Below are 14,681 nucleotides of genomic sequence, written 5' to 3'. Positions count from 1 at the left end.
ACAACATGTTAGCCGCGGTGACAGCTGAAGCTCAGGCTTCCACCACAGACACCCCCCACCCGTTCCCTTGCCTCCCCTGCCTGCAAATTTGAAATGATGAGAACACAAGGATTCCGGCCCAAAATCATGTTATATGTGGAGATGGAAAAAAGGCATATACATCATATCAGAAGAGGAAACTGAGGCAGGCCACAGGAGTGGTCCAGAAGGAGGACACTGGGCCCAGGACTCCTTCTGGAGGCTCAGAAATGCCAGGATTCCATCTGGAGGTCTCACAGCGTGAAAGGGAGATGATGACATTAGCTGACAGCAGCCAGACTCGGGGGCCGGTCAGGTTGCCACCGGGAACGCATTCACATCCTGAGAGTCGGCGTCCTGGGGCTGGCCAGGAGTGGGCAAGAGGGTGCCCACGTCATCCCCGCTGCGGGGGGGCCAAAAGACTGGGGAGAGGAAGAGGGGCGCATGAGATTTTCTGGAACCCTCTGGGTCTCCGTCCTCCGCACCCGCCCCCCATTTCTTGTGTGTCTCCTTCTCTTTCTCTATTACCATGGGCCTCTGCCCCCACCCTCTGGGTCTCCACCCCCGTCTCTGGGTCCCTGCCCCTCTAAGTGCCACACACCTGGCAACCTGTTCCCCATCCTCCACCAAAGCAGAACTCCTCCTGCAGCCAGTGCCATGAGCAGCAAGATGCTGAAGACGATGCCAACCACCTTCACCGAGGACCTGGCTGGCAATTCTGCAGCCAGAGAAGCCTGTGAGACGGGGCCCTCCACCCCGTCGGCGTCAGGACAGGAAGCTGGCTGCCCCCTCCGAGAGCCCAGCACCCAGTGTCTGGAGGTGAGGGTGGGCAGAGGAAAGGCTGGGCGGGTGACAATCCAGGTTTGGGCAGAATGTCCCCAGGCTGGATTTCAGAACCAGCCTGGCCAAGGGACAGGTAGCACCAGGGTAGGGGACGTTCCAATTCAAGGATGACAAGCAGTTGCAGAGCAGAAGGTCAGACTCATGGAGGACTGGCAGTAGCAAGGCAGTAGGTAGTCAGTCCCGGGAAGGACTGGCAGTAGCAGCCAATGAGTTGTCAGACTTCATGCAAACCAGCGACAGCAGGAGGGAAGGCAGTCAGACTCAGGGAGGACCGGCAGCAGACTTGGAGAAGACAAGCAACGCAGGAAAGGGGGCTGTCAGCCTGTCTGAAGAACTGTTCACAGCAGAGCCAGACGCAAGGGGGACCGGCAGCAGTGGGGCGAAGGGTAATCAGAAGCAGGGAGGACCGCCGCCCAGCAGGACCTCACCCAGCTCCACGGTGAGGGGCTGCGGCAGCCCTGCGTGCTGCACGAGGCAGTGGTAGTGATGTTCATCGCCACTTTTGACCGTGAGCGAAGACCAGGCATGGAAGGACCCGTCGCCGTTGGGGCCGCGGCCGCCCTCGCCCTCGCCAGCCGCCAGCCCATTCCGGAGGAATCGCATTTGCAGTTCAGGCGGGAAGAAGGAGAAGGCACTGCACGTGAGCACGGAAAAGCCAGGGCTGCCCGGCCGGGCCCGCAGGCGCATAGAGGGGGGCTCTGCAGACAAACAGCAGGGTTGTTCTGGGAATGGGGCGTGCGGGCAAAAGAGCCCGAACAAATAAACAAAAGGGAAGCACACTGGCAAGGGCGGTCACTGGGTGCCACCATACACATCCTACAGCCAGTAAGAGGGGAAGAAAACAACGGTAGGAAGAGAGTATGAAAACTGCCAGGCCAACGCATCTGAAAATTAAAATGAACTGAACGTAGAAAACAAAAAACAAGATAAAATGAACCAAACACATTCCTGAGCAATACCACCTTCCAAGACTGACACAAGAAGAAATTAAGACCTGGGTAGTCCTAGATCCATTTTTAAAATTTAATCTATAATGTAAAACTTTTCCACAAGTAAAACTCCTGGCCCAGGTGACATCATTGCTGAATTCTTCAAACCAATTAAGGAAAAAATAATACTATTCCTATACAGTCTTTCAGGGAATAAAGTAAGAAGAAATTTCCCAACACATTGGATGAGGTCAGGGTAACCTTGATAACAAAACCTCACAAGGACAATTGCAAGAAAGGAAATTTAACACGGATGTCTCTCATGAAAATAGACTCAGAACTCTGAAACAAAATATTAGTAAATAGAATCCAGCAATTTATATAAAGCATAATGCATCATGATCAAGTAAAGTGCAATCCAATTATATCTAAATATATTGAAAAATCAGTCAATATAATTTACCACATAACAGAATACAGGAAAAAACAAATGGCCGTCTCAAGAGACGCAGAAAAAAGTTGATAAAAGTAAACACGCATTCATGATTAGAAAAAAAAAAAAAAACCCTTTCAAACTAGGAGTTGAAAAGAACTTCCTTAATTTGACAGTGAGAATCTATGAAAAACCTATAACTAACATCATACTTCCCGGTAACAGGTGGAATGCTTTCTCCATGATTTAGACATACAAACTATTATGCAATATTGTCCTGGCGATCCTTGTCAGAGCAATAAGATAAGAAAAAGGTATTTAAAATGTATTAAAATTGGGGGAAAAAAAAGAAAAAGAAAATGTGTCAAAGATGAATTGAGCCAAAAGGATCTGCAAAGTACTATTAGAAATAAGTGGGGAAGCGGATGTGGCTCAAGCGACTGGGCTCCCACCTACCATATAGGAGGTCCAGGGTTCAATTCCCTGGCCTCCTGGTGAGGGCGAGCTGGCCCACACAGCATTCTGGCCCATACAGGAATGCTGTTTCGTGCAGTCGTGCTGGCCCGCACAGAGTGCTGGCCCACGTGGAGAGCTGGTACAGCAAGATGATGTAACAAAAAGAGACACAGAGGAGAGACAATAAGAGATGCAGCAGACCAGGGAGCTGAGGTGGCACAGAGACTGAGCACCTCTTCCCCACTCCGGAAGGTCCCAGGATCGGTTCCCGGTGCTGCCTAAGGAGAAGTCAAGCAGATACAGAAGAACACAGTGGATGGACAGAGAAAGCAGATAGTGAATGCAAAACAATGAGGGGGAGGGAAATAAATAAGGCTTTAAAAATAAATAGCACAATAAGACCATGCTTATTAAAAATTTTAAAAAAAGGATATAAAGTAAATTTAGCAAAGTGTCTGAATACAAGGTAATTAATTATATAAAAATCAGCAGGGAAGCAGATGCGGCTCAAGCGACTGGGCTCCCATCTACCATATGGGTGGTCCCTGGTTTGGTTCCCGGGGCCTCCTGGTGAAGGAGAACTGGCCCACGTAGAGAGCTGATGCAACCAGATGATGCAATGAAAAAGAGACACAGAGGAAAGACAACGAGAAACAAAACAAACCAGGGAGCTGAGGTGGCTCAAGCGATTGAGTGCCTCTCTCCCAGGTTGGACGGTCCCAGGATTGGTTCCCAGTGCCTCCTAAAGAGAAGACAGGCAGACAAGAAGAACGCACAGTGAATGGACACAGAAAGCAGACCGAAAGCACGAGCGGCATGGGGGGAGGGGGTGGGAATAAATAAATAAAATAAATCTTAAAAAAAAAAATCCGGGAAGCAGACTTGGCCCAATGGATAGGGTGTTCACCTACCACATGGGAGGTCTGCGGTTCAAACCCGGGGTCTCCTTGACCATGTGGAGCTGGCCCATGCGCAGCGCTGATGCGCGCAAGGAGTGCCCTGCCACACAGGGGTGTCCCCGCGTAGGGGAGCCCCACACAAAAGGAACATGCCCCATAAGGAGAGCCACCCAGTGCGAAAGAAAGTGCAGCCTGCCCAAGAATGGCACTGCACACATGGAGAGCTGACACAAGATGATGCAACAAAAAGAAACACAGATTCCTGGTGCCATTGATAAGAATGGAAGCCATCACAGAAGAGCACACAGCAAATGGACACAGAGAGCAGACAACTGGGAGGAGGGAGGGAAGGGGAGAGAAAGAAAGAAAGAAATCTTAAAAAAAAAAACAAAAAACAACAGTATTTCTATAAACTAGCTACAAACAATTAGAAATACATTTTTAAAAAATATGTTTTAAGGTATACGGATGTTACAACAATAAACACTTTAAAAAGCTCACAGAACTGTACCAAAAAACACCTAAACATTAAAATCATTCACAGTAGCATCAAGAAATATCAAATACTTAGGAATAAACATTACACTGAAAACCATAAAATATTCCTGAAAGTAATTAAAGCCCTAAATAAACGAAGGGCTATACCATGTTCATGGATTAGCAAACTTAAGATGTTAAGATGTCAGTTTTCCCCAAATTGATCTACAGATACAATTTAATCATAATCAAACTTGATAAGCACATTCTAAAATATATATATAGAAATGCAAATGATCTAGGAAAACCAAGGCAATATTTAACAAGAAAAATCCATTTGGAAAACTTAAAATACTAGATAGCAAAACTTACTATAAAGCTGTATTAATCATGAAATAAGTGCAAGAAGAGACCAACAGATCAATGGAATAGTCTAGAAGTGAAACAGATCCATACCTACTTTATAAAAAGGCTCCACTGCAATTCAGTGTGTGTGTATGTGTTGTTGGCAGGGGTGGGTGGATGTGGGTGACGGTCTTTGCAAGGAATGATGCTGGGTCATCTGGATATCCATATAGGAAAAATATCAACCTTAACCCTTATCTCACATTATACACAGAAATTAACTCAATAAGGATCATACAGCTAAATGTAAAAGCTAAACAAACCGAATTTCTAGAAGAAAATAGGAAAATACCTTTAGAAAAAAAGATTTCTTAAACGGGACACACAGAAAGTTACAAAATAAAAGACTGAAAAATAGAACATCATTCAAATTAAGGAGGTTTGTTCATCAAAAGGTTTCATTAAGGGAGTGAAAAGACAAGCGAAGGCAGGGACTGGCTTATTTACATTAAAAATGTCAGAAAAAGAACTCACATCTGGAATCTATTAAGAACATAAGAAAAAAAAGACAAGAATTCCCACTGAAAAATGGGCAAAAGACTCGAACAGGCACTCCAAAAATGTGGGTACCTAAATGGCCAATAATGTAACACATTGCTAGTAAAAAAATAAAATCACAGGGGAACGGATGTAGCTCAAGTGGTTGAGCACCTGCTTCCCATGAACAAGATCCCAGGTTCGAAATCCAGTACTTTCTTAAAAATAATAATAATTAAAATTAAATCACAAATACAATCCCACTACATGGTGATGAGGCTAGAAGGGGGTTCGTTATCCTATTGTACTAAAGTGTGATTGGAGATTTTCCATAATTAAGAAAAAAAAGTTAAAGAAAACAAAGACAAACGGCCTGGTTGGGTCCCTTTGTGGCCCTTGGTGTAATTGTTGGTGCCACTCTGCATTCGACATCTATCTTTCCCAGCAGCCCAGGGGCCATGGGAGGGTAAATGTGGCATCCCTTCCTCCCCCCCTCTTTTTTTTTTTTTTGCAAATGTAATTTCGCTGCCAATTCCCTTCCTCCTTTGCCCAGAGGCCTGTAACAGTGTCTGGCACAGTAATTCACTCAGCCAATATTTGCTGGGAAAGAACAGCTGACTCGAACTACAGGGTCGAGGGACGGCTTCCCAGAGGGGCGACAGGCAGCTGGGGCTGGAGGAACGCCCAGGCGTGGAATGCGTGGAGAAATTGGGAAGGGACTTCCAGGCCGGAGGAGAGGGATCCGAGGGGTCCTGGCTAGCTGTGGTGTGTGGCTGGAGTGTTGACCAAGATGGGCAGGTGGAGAAAAGTGAAGCGGGACGGGTTGGAGGGGAGCTGGGGTTAGTCCAGGGATGGTGTGGGGGGATGGGCCGCAGCGGGAAGACTGGAGGCTGGAGGCCAGGGTGGAGGCTGGGGGCCAGGGTGGAGGCTAGAGGTCAGGGTGGAGGCTGGGGGCCAGGATGGAGGCTAGAGGCCAGGGTAGAGGCTGGGGCCAGGGTGGAGGCTAGAGGCCAGGGTAGAGGCTGGGGCCAGGGTGGAGGCTAGAGGTCAGGGTGGAGGCTGGGGGCCAGGGTGGAGGCTGGGGAGATGGTTCCAGGGGAGAGGATGAGGCCTGAGTGGGGCGCTCTGGCGATGGAGAGGAAGAAACGAGGCGGGGGGTCCTCACCCTTCCACTCCAGGTTTCCACGGCCCCTCTCCAGGTGGCCCAGCAGCCGCTGGGGACAGGAGGAGAGCAGGAACGTCTTCTCCTGCCTGATGGTCTCGGCTTGCTCCTTCCACTTGTCGGTGATGAGGCGGGCCTCGGGCCAGTCCTCCGACCAGGTGCCCAGCTTGGGGTCGAAAGTCAGGAACTCCTCGCCGTTCAGGGCGAACTTGGCCGTGGGCACTGAGGCATTGTCAGGGCCCAGCTCACAGCCCAGCAGGCCCTGCAGGGTGTAGGGACCTGGGGTGTCCACACAGAGGTGAGCAGGGCCCAGGGATCCAGGCTCCAGCCCTCCTCCCTCAGACCAGGCGTCCAGGCCCAGCCCTCCTCCCTCAGACCAGGCGTCCAGTCCCAGCCCTCCTCTCTCAGACCCAGGCGTCCAGGCCCAGCCCCTCCTCCCTCAGACCAGGAGTCCAGGCCCAGACCTCCTCCCTCAGATCAGGGGTCCAGGCCCAGTCCTCCTCCCTCAGACCAGGAGTCCAGGCCCAGACCTCCTCCCTCAGACCAGGGGTCCAGGCCCAGCCCTCCTCCCTCAGACCAGGGGTCCAGACCCAGCTCTCCGCCCTCAGACCCACTGCCCAGGTGGAGGCGTATGGGCCTCACCTCCGTCCCCCAGGGCTTGGAGAGCCTGGAGGAAGAGCTTCTCCTTCTTGCGCAGGTCCATGGTCTCCTTCTCCCAGTACCAGGACACCTGGGTCTCCCAGACCCACGCCCCGCAGGGCTCGGCCTGGGCCCGCAGGCTGGTGTAGCTCAGGTACTGCTGAGGGCCCAGCCAGCCCGACACCCAGAAGGCAGGTGTCCCCGGGGCCGGGGCGGTCACGGCCGTGACGTGGTACAGGAGGGCCAGCCGGCTGTCTGCAGGGGCCAGGGGAGGAGTGAGAGGGCGCGCGGGTGCGGTGGGCGCGGCGGGAGGGGGACATGGGGGCGGAGGGGACGCGGCAGGCTAGCCTGGGACCCCAGAAAGGTGCAGAATGGGGGTACAGAGGGCAGAAATCAGAAAGAGGGGTGCAGTCGCCAGGTTTAGGGACTGAAAATGCAGGTCCGCTGGTTAAATCTGAGTTTCAGATAAACAATACTAATTGTTCACTGTAAGTATGTACCATGCAGTGTCAAATTAAAGTGGATATCTATTTTTTGGCAACTCTGGGAGGTGGGAGACCAAGAAAAGAGGGGGACAGCAATGCAGAGAGAGGGGGACAGAGTCCCTGAGAAGGAGGGATATAAGCCCAGAGAGCGGGGACAAAGACCCAGAGGGGGTGACGGGGACCCAGAGGGAGGGGGCGGAGACCCCGAGGGAGGAGGACAGGGACCCAGAGGGAGGAGGACGGGGACCCAGAGAGGGGGAAGAGGTGGCTCTCAGACAGACTGCCGGCGGGAGGTAAAGCGACAAGGGCAGCGCGGAGGGGGAAGTGCAGGTCTCGGGGGGGATGGTGCTTCCCGGCCTCTTCGCCCGCCCCCCGCGCCCGCGCCCCAGGCCCGGGGGTCCCTCACCTGAGCCCAGCGTCCCAGGAAGGAGCAGCAGCAAGAGCCCGAGATCCCAGGGCTGAGGCCTGGGGACCCCCATCCTGAGAGGGCGACCTGGGGCGGGCGGGAGGCAGTGACTCCCCGACCCCCGCGCGCGCCCCTCGCCCGGCGCCCGCGGGGCCGCCGCACCCAGGCGCCGGGGCGCGGGTCGGGGCTCAGTCGGGGCTCGGGTCGGCGGGCGCTCGGCTCGACGGCCCCACCCGCACCGTCCCGCGCCCGCGCACCCAGCGAACTTTCACCCAGTAACTCGCCCAGCTGGTTAATTAGTTACAGGGCGGCGATTGGCTGCGGCGCGCGGAGCGGGGCCCGGCTCCTCCCTCGGACCCGCGCGCGGGGCCCCTGCGCCTCCCGCAGACCCCGGCCCCAGTTCCTCCTCCCTCAGGCCCGCGAGCGGGGCCCCGGCGCCTCCGCCCTCAGACCCGCGAGCGGGGCCCCGGCCCGCCGGCCTCGGCCCCGCGCGCCCCCCGCGCGCCCCGCAGCGCCGCTCCCTGCCTGCCTGCGCTCCCGCCGGCTCCCGTGACTGGAGACCCCAGTTCCTCTCTTACATCCTGTCCCGAGCCTGCGCCCCGCTCCGGGAAGGCCCAGCCCCGCCCCCCAGCTGCAGGGCACACCCGCGCCCGGCCTCCCGCCGCCTCGGCCTCCGGGAAACTTTTGGCCTGTGCGCGTCTCTCTTTCCTTCCTTCGCTCTGTTTTGGATTTTTGTCTTTTTTTTTTTTTTTTCCCCGAGGGCGCCAGCCCCCCAGCCTGTTCATGACAACGCTGGAGCTGAAACTCAGAACTCTCAGAGTCCAAAATTTGGAGGCCCCCGTGGGACCCTTCTTATCTCGGTCCCCCCCCCCACCGCCCCGGCCCCGGCCTCCAGGAGGCCCTGCTGTAATCAGAGCTTCCCAGGCGCCTTCCGCCAGCGTCCCCTGCAAGGACTCCTGCAGCTTTCCTTCACACCACCCAGAAGCAACAGCCTGCCCCCCGGCCCCCAGCGCCCCCCGGCGCCCCCAGCGCCCCCCAGCGCCCCCCAGCGCCCCCCAGCGCCCGCCCCTGCCGTTAGGCTTCCGTTCCCTTCTCTTGAAAACTTGGGCTCTCTTGTTTGCCAGCCTTTCTCGCAGGGTCCTAGGTTAGACCCCGCCCGGCCCTGCGGGGTGTTGCACGTGCTGCAGCAGTGGGCAGGATGAATCATTTACCCAGTGGCATAAAAGATATTCCAAGGGCACTCGTTTTAACTAATCGGCATGGATTGGCTAGTAGCTGGGAAGTAGGCTTTCAGGAAAGACACCCAAGGGTGAAAGGTTTTTGAACTATTTACTGTAGATACTGTAAAGGTGGGGTTTGCCCCCTTCGTGTCTACTCCACTTTTAAATAGTTGTATCCAAAACTTTTCTTCCTGTTCCCCTCCCCTGCCCCTCTGTTAAAACACAACAGAGATGGATTTATGTCCAGCTCTTGAATACATGTAAAATTTGTACAAAAATATCTTCTAAATAAATGAAGGACGTTCTGTGTTCATGGGTTGGAAGACTGCATATCGTTAAGATGTCAATTTTACCGAAACAGATATGCAGTTTCAACCCAATCCTGATAAAAATTCCAACAGCTTTCTTTGTAAAATTGGAAAAGCCAATGATCAAATTTATCCGGAAGGGTAAGGGCCGCCAAAGAGCTAAAAATGCCTTAAAAAGAAGAATGAAGTTGGAGGACTCTCACTTCCCAACTTTAAGTCATATTATGGGGTAATAAATAAATATTAAAAAAAAAAAAAGTCATATTATGGGGAAATGGATGTAGTTCAAGCAGTTGGGCGCCTGCCTACCACAAGGGAGGTCCCAGGTTCAGTTCCCAGTTCCTCCTAAAGAAGACAAGCAAGACAGCAAGCTGACCCAATGGGCTGGCACAGTGAGTGGTTGCAACAAGATGATGCAACAAGGAGACACAACAAGGAAAGACAATGAGAGATGCAACAAACAGGGAGTAGAGGATTGGGAGCCTCCCTCCCACATGGGAGGTTCTGGGTTCAGTTCCTGATGCCTCCTAAAAAGAAGACGAGCACACAATGAACACAGAGCAGACAGCAAGCACAAACAACAAGGGGGGGGGGGATAACCTTTTTTTTTAAAAGCATATAATTTAGCCACCATGTTAAAAACAGCATGGTACTAGGATAAAATTGACAGATGAACCAATGGAATAGAATTGAGAGTTCAGAAATAGACCCTCACATCTACAGTCAAGTAATTTTTTGACCAGGCTGTTACCACTCAGCCACATCAGAACAGTCTATTCAACAAATGGTGCTGGGAAAGCTGGATATCCATACATAAAAGAAAGTTGACCCTATCTCACACCATATACAAAAATTAACTCAAAATGGACCAAGGACCTAAATATAGAAACTAGAGCCATAAAACTCCCAGAAGAAAATGTAGAGAAACATCTTCAAGCTCTGGTGGGGAGCCAGTGCTCAACCACTGAGCTACACCAGCTCCTCACACACGAGATCCTGAGTTCAACGCCCAGCCCTCAAAAAAAAAAAAAAAAAAAAAGACCTTGTGGTAGGTGTTGATTTATTGGACCTTATACCCAAAGCACAAGCAATGTAAGAAAAAAATAGATAAATGGGACTTCCTCAAAAACTGAACACTTGTGCATTTCAAACGATTTTGATAAAGGTGAAATGACATCCTACTCAATGGGAGAAAATCTTTGGAAACTACTTCTCTGACAAGGATTTGATTTCTATGTTGTATAAAGAGATCACATAACTCAATGACAAAAAGACAAGCAACCCAATTTAAAAAGGGGCAAAAGACTTGAACAGTCAATTTTCCAAAGAGGAAATACAAATGGCCAAAAAAGCATACGAAAAGATGTTCAACATCATCAGCTATTAGGGAAATGCAGATCAAAACTACAATGAGGGGGAAGCGGCTGTGGCTCGGGCAGTTGGGCTCCCGTCTACCATACAGGAGGCTCTGGGTTCACAGCAAGCACAAACAGTGAGGCGGAGGGAAGCGGATGTGGCTCAATAGAGCGTCCGCCTACCATATAGAAGGTCTAAGGGTTCAAAACCCAGGGCCTCCTGGCTCGTGTGGTGAGCTGGCCCACACGCAGTGCTGCTGCACCCAAGGAGTGCTGGCCCACGCAGGGATGCCCCCGTGTAAGGGTGCCCCCAGGGCAAGGAGTGGCCCCTGCGCAAGGAGAGCCGCCCTGTGCAAAACTGCAGCCTGCCCAGGAAGGGCGCCACACACATGGAGAGCTGATGCAACAAAGAGAGACACAGATCCCCAGTGCTGCCTGATGAGAATACCAGCGGACACAGAAGAACACACAGCAAATGGACACAGGGTGTAGACAACAGGGGGGACGGGGAGAGAAATAAATAAATCTTAAAAAAAAAAAAGGGGGGGAGTGGGGAATAAATAAATAAAATAAATCTTAAAAAAAACTACAGCGAGATATCATTTCAGACCTTAGAGAATGGCCATTATGAAAAAGATATATATACAGAAAACTACAAGTGCTGGAGAGGATGTGGAGAAACAGGAATAGTCCTTCACTGTTGCTGGGAATGTAGAACGGTGCAGCCTCTGTGGAAGACAGTTTGGCGGTTCCTCAGGAAGCTAAATATAGAACTGCCATATGATCTGGCAATCCTGCTACTGGGAATATGTTCAGAACTGAGAGCAAGGACACGGACAGATATTTGCACACTGATGTTTGTAGCAGCGTTATTCACAGTTGCTAAAAGATGGAGACAGCCTAAGTGCCCGTCATCCGAGGAACAGATAAACAAGATGTGATATATTCCTACGATGAAAGACGATTCAGCTGTAAGGAGAAAGGAACCAGGCAAGCACAGGACGACACGGACAAATCTTGAGGATATTATGTTGAATGAAATAAACCAGCTGCAAAAGGACAAATACTGTATGGTCCCACTGATATGAACTAAACAGGATGAGTGAACTTATGGAGTTAACCTATGGAGTATAGGTTAGGAGGAGACAGAGTGTGGGCTGAGAAGCAGGAGCTGATGATGGATGTCTGTAAAATGTTTAATAAGTCGATTGTAGATATGTGGTAAGGGGTGGAGTTGATGGTAACCTGTTAGAGTGAGTATAACAAACACAGCTGATTTATAAATGTGACTGAGGCTGAAAGGGATAATCTAGGGAGTTAAGGTTAATTGAGAGACAGCTAAAAAAAAAGAAAGAGAGCTAGAGGATAATCTTGGGACTGTATAACAGTGATTTTGGTGGTAGATGAGGATTATGGTTAATATAAATACAAGAATGTTCTACTACATGGTGTTTAGAATATAGACATAAATGAGAAAAATATAACTAATGTAACTTATAAACTCTAGTTAACAGTAGTTTTGTATAATATTTGTAGCAAAGGCAAAGAAGTTACTATATCAATGCTGAGGGTAAAAAACCAATATGGGGTTTAGTTTTATGACATATGACTATGAGTAAGCATTTTTCTTCCCCTTCATTTCCTTCATTAACAAGGAGAACTTGGTCGTGTCAATTATCCGATCTGTGCTCTATGCATCGTTCCGAACACTGGCAAACAGCTGAGATTGTTTTTAGGATTAAATGAGATAAATGTGCCTGAGCGGAACTTGTTAAAGTCCCGCTTCCATAATTTTGTCGTTATTTTATTTTTTTGAAGTTGAAATAAAGTTTACTTTAAAAAAATAATTTTTAAAGTAATGCTTCCATAATTTTTTGTCTATAGTTTTTTTTTTGCAGTTGAAATAAAGTTGACTTAAAGAGCAAAAAAATATCTTCTATGAAAATGATTTACAATCGATAGAGACTTAATACCTGGGAGTTGTCTTCAGATGTAAAAATCCCCAACTTTTGGGTTATGGATGTTTTGTTTCCTGACCTTTAAAAGTTAAAAAAAAAAAATTGTGGCAACATATATAGCATAACATTTGCCATGTTAACCACTTTTCAGGGGCTTTAAGTACTTTTACGATAGTGTACTACCACCACCACCATCCATTATTATTTTCATCGCCCAGACCAGAAACTGTCGCCATCAGGCAATAACGGCCCAGCCCTCCCAGCCCCCACCCTGCCAAGCCCCTGCTAACCTCCTAGTTACTTTTCTGTCCCTATGAATTCACTCTGCTTAGATATTTCATAACAGTGAAAAATCTCAGTGGCTGCGCCGCCGTGTCAGGTGACTTCACTGAACAGGATGCCCCCAGGGTTCACCCGTGGGGAGCGCGGCCCGGAGCCGCCTTCCTGTCTGCGGCTGAACACTGCCCCATGCCTGGTGGATCAGTCAGCCAAGGGGGTGCCGAGGTGGGACACCAGGCATCGGGGCTGTTACAAAGGGTACTGATCTGGGGGGGACACTTACAGTTACCAGGCCATAAAGCACAAGTTACTTCTCTCACCGACGTCTGTTGCCACCCGCTGGGGCAAGTTGGCGGCCGACGTCCGCCAGGGACGTCAGGCTTCCTGGGTCCCTCTCTTCCCGGCCCGTTTCTCACTGGGCTCGGCTGCTGTGCTCTCTCCACAAGGCCAGCTGTAGACTCTCAGGCGAACGGCTCAGTCTCTCTCCCCGGGGCTCCTCCCGTGTCTAAGGAGCCATCTCCATTCCTCTGTGTTCTTCTCCTGTGTGTTCGCTTCCTGGGCTCCAGCTCAAAACTTCAAACCCCCTTCTCTGCGGTGTGGTTTTTCTGTGAGCCCCTTGGTGGGCGGGGACTCAACGTCCTGCGGACGTGGCCCAATCAAAGCCTTAGTCATTATTTAATCTAGGAAAAGTGAAACCTCTGAATCCAATATAATCTAACATGCCCAGAGAGACCGACCAGTTTACAAACGTAATCCAATATCTATTTTTGGAACTCATAAATCATGCCAAACTGCCACCCCTGGCTGGACCACAATTTGCTGGGCCCTTCCTCCACTGATGGCCGCTTGGCTCGTTTCCGCCCCGTGACCGTGGCACACCGCGCCGCGTCCTCGGCTGGGCACCTGTTTTCAGCGCTCTGGCAGCGGGCGCTGGGTCACAGGGTCACGCCATGTGGAACCTATTGAGGCGCCTCCATTCGTTCCTGTTACTCTTGGGGTCCAGCTAGAACATGGGCCGCGTCACCCCTGGGGTCTGTGTAGGACACTGCAGGATGTCCACGAATCTTATGACAGCACCCTTCGCTCGTCCCCAAAATGCCCTGGGGGACTGCCATGGCCCTGGCCGTCCCCTCCGTCCCCCAGGATGCGGCTGGATGGAACAGCCCCAGGCACTGCGACAACAGCCCCCGCGAGCCCCACTGTGATGCCCCGAGGGCCTCGGCTGTGACTCCTCTCTGCAGGGTTTTAGTGCCCCCGGCCCCGCAGCGCCCTGCCGGCCTTTTCCTTGGCGCTTCTCGGTCCTGCTCTGAGGACCCACTCTCGGCCCCATGGCCCCAGGGACTGTGACGACATTGCCAGGACCCCCCTGGAAGGCTCCTCGGGCCCACCTGCTGGCTTCAGTGGCCCAGGTGCTCCGTGGGGTGGCTGAGGTCCTCCCCAAGTGTGCCCAGGCCCCTGGACTCTTGGGCCCTGGTGTAACGTCCCCACAGGGAGGCCGGCTCTGGGCGGCCTCGAGAGCCCCCCGACGGGACCCAGCGCAGCCCTGGTGCGATGCCCCTGTGACGAGGGCCCCTCCTCGCTCGCGCTCTGCCTCTGCTCATCTCGGGTGCCCACCCCATGCTCCTGGGGTCCCACAATAGCACCCGCGACCAGCAGTGCGCCTCAGGGAGCCACATCCCGTGGAGTCTGCCCGCCCATGCCCAGGACCCAGCAGAAGGAGGAGAAGACAACACGGCGGCCGCGAGCACGCAGGGTGGCCCCCAGCCCCGGGCCCTCTCCCTGTCAGCAGACCTTTTCAAATTCCTCTCGTTTCTGTCCGGGGCCCCCAGGCCACTCCTGCGTTCCCTCTGTTGTCATTCTTCCGGGGCCCTGCTGTATCCAGAACCTTCCCAGGCAAGACAGAGTGGTGGAGCGACGGGCAGGCAGACAGCA

At 51.7% G+C, this 14,681-nt stretch overlaps 1 protein-coding gene across 7 annotated transcripts; it reads right to left on the bottom strand.

Moving 5' to 3' along the window:
• Positions 1-111: 111 nt before the first annotated feature.
• On the bottom strand, positions 112-13,331 carry FCGRT (Fc gamma receptor and transporter). 7 transcript variants are annotated; one of them, XM_058280601.2, is made up of 8 exons: positions 13,070-13,331; positions 12,486-12,549; positions 7,630-7,716; positions 6,742-6,993; positions 6,103-6,378; positions 1,290-1,559; positions 620-736; positions 112-440 (listed from the first exon to the last, which is right to left on the bottom strand). In XM_058280601.2, the coding sequence occupies exons 3-8, from the start codon at positions 7,700-7,702 to the stop codon at positions 331-333; spliced, it is 1,098 nt and encodes a 365-aa protein (XP_058136584.1). In that variant the 5' UTR covers positions 7,703-7,716; positions 12,486-12,549; positions 13,070-13,331; the 3' UTR covers positions 112-330. The 7 variants fall into 7 exon arrangements, with proteins under 7 accessions (XP_058136584.1, XP_058136585.1, XP_058136586.1 ...); XM_058280602.2 differs by lacking the exon at positions 12,486-12,549 and having other exon boundaries at positions 13,033-13,331; XM_058280603.2 differs by lacking the exon at positions 12,486-12,549.
• Positions 13,332-14,681: the final 1,350 nt, after the last annotated feature.

Source organism: Dasypus novemcinctus, chromosome 18 (genome assembly GCF_030445035.2).
Source record: "Dasypus novemcinctus isolate mDasNov1 chromosome 18, mDasNov1.1.hap2, whole genome shotgun sequence".
Taxonomy (NCBI): Eukaryota; Metazoa; Chordata; class Mammalia; order Cingulata; family Dasypodidae; genus Dasypus; species Dasypus novemcinctus.
This window is presented reverse-complemented; position numbering and strand designations above follow the sequence as displayed.

Bases quoted from the DNA above. Each gene is read 5' to 3' on its own strand.
- FCGRT (XM_058280598.2), bottom strand. From the start codon at position 8,414: ATGAACAGGCTGGGGGGCTGGCGCCCTCGGGGAAAAAAAAAAAAAAAA. The intron at 6,994-7,629 runs GTGAGGGACCCC...TGGCCCCTGCAG, and splicing joins TCCTGGGACGCTGGGCTCAG to ACAGCCGGCTGGCCCTCCTG. The intron at 6,379-6,741 runs GTGAGGCCCATA...TGGACACCCCAG, and splicing joins CCAAGCCCTGGGGGACGGAG to GTCCCTACACCCTGCAGGGC.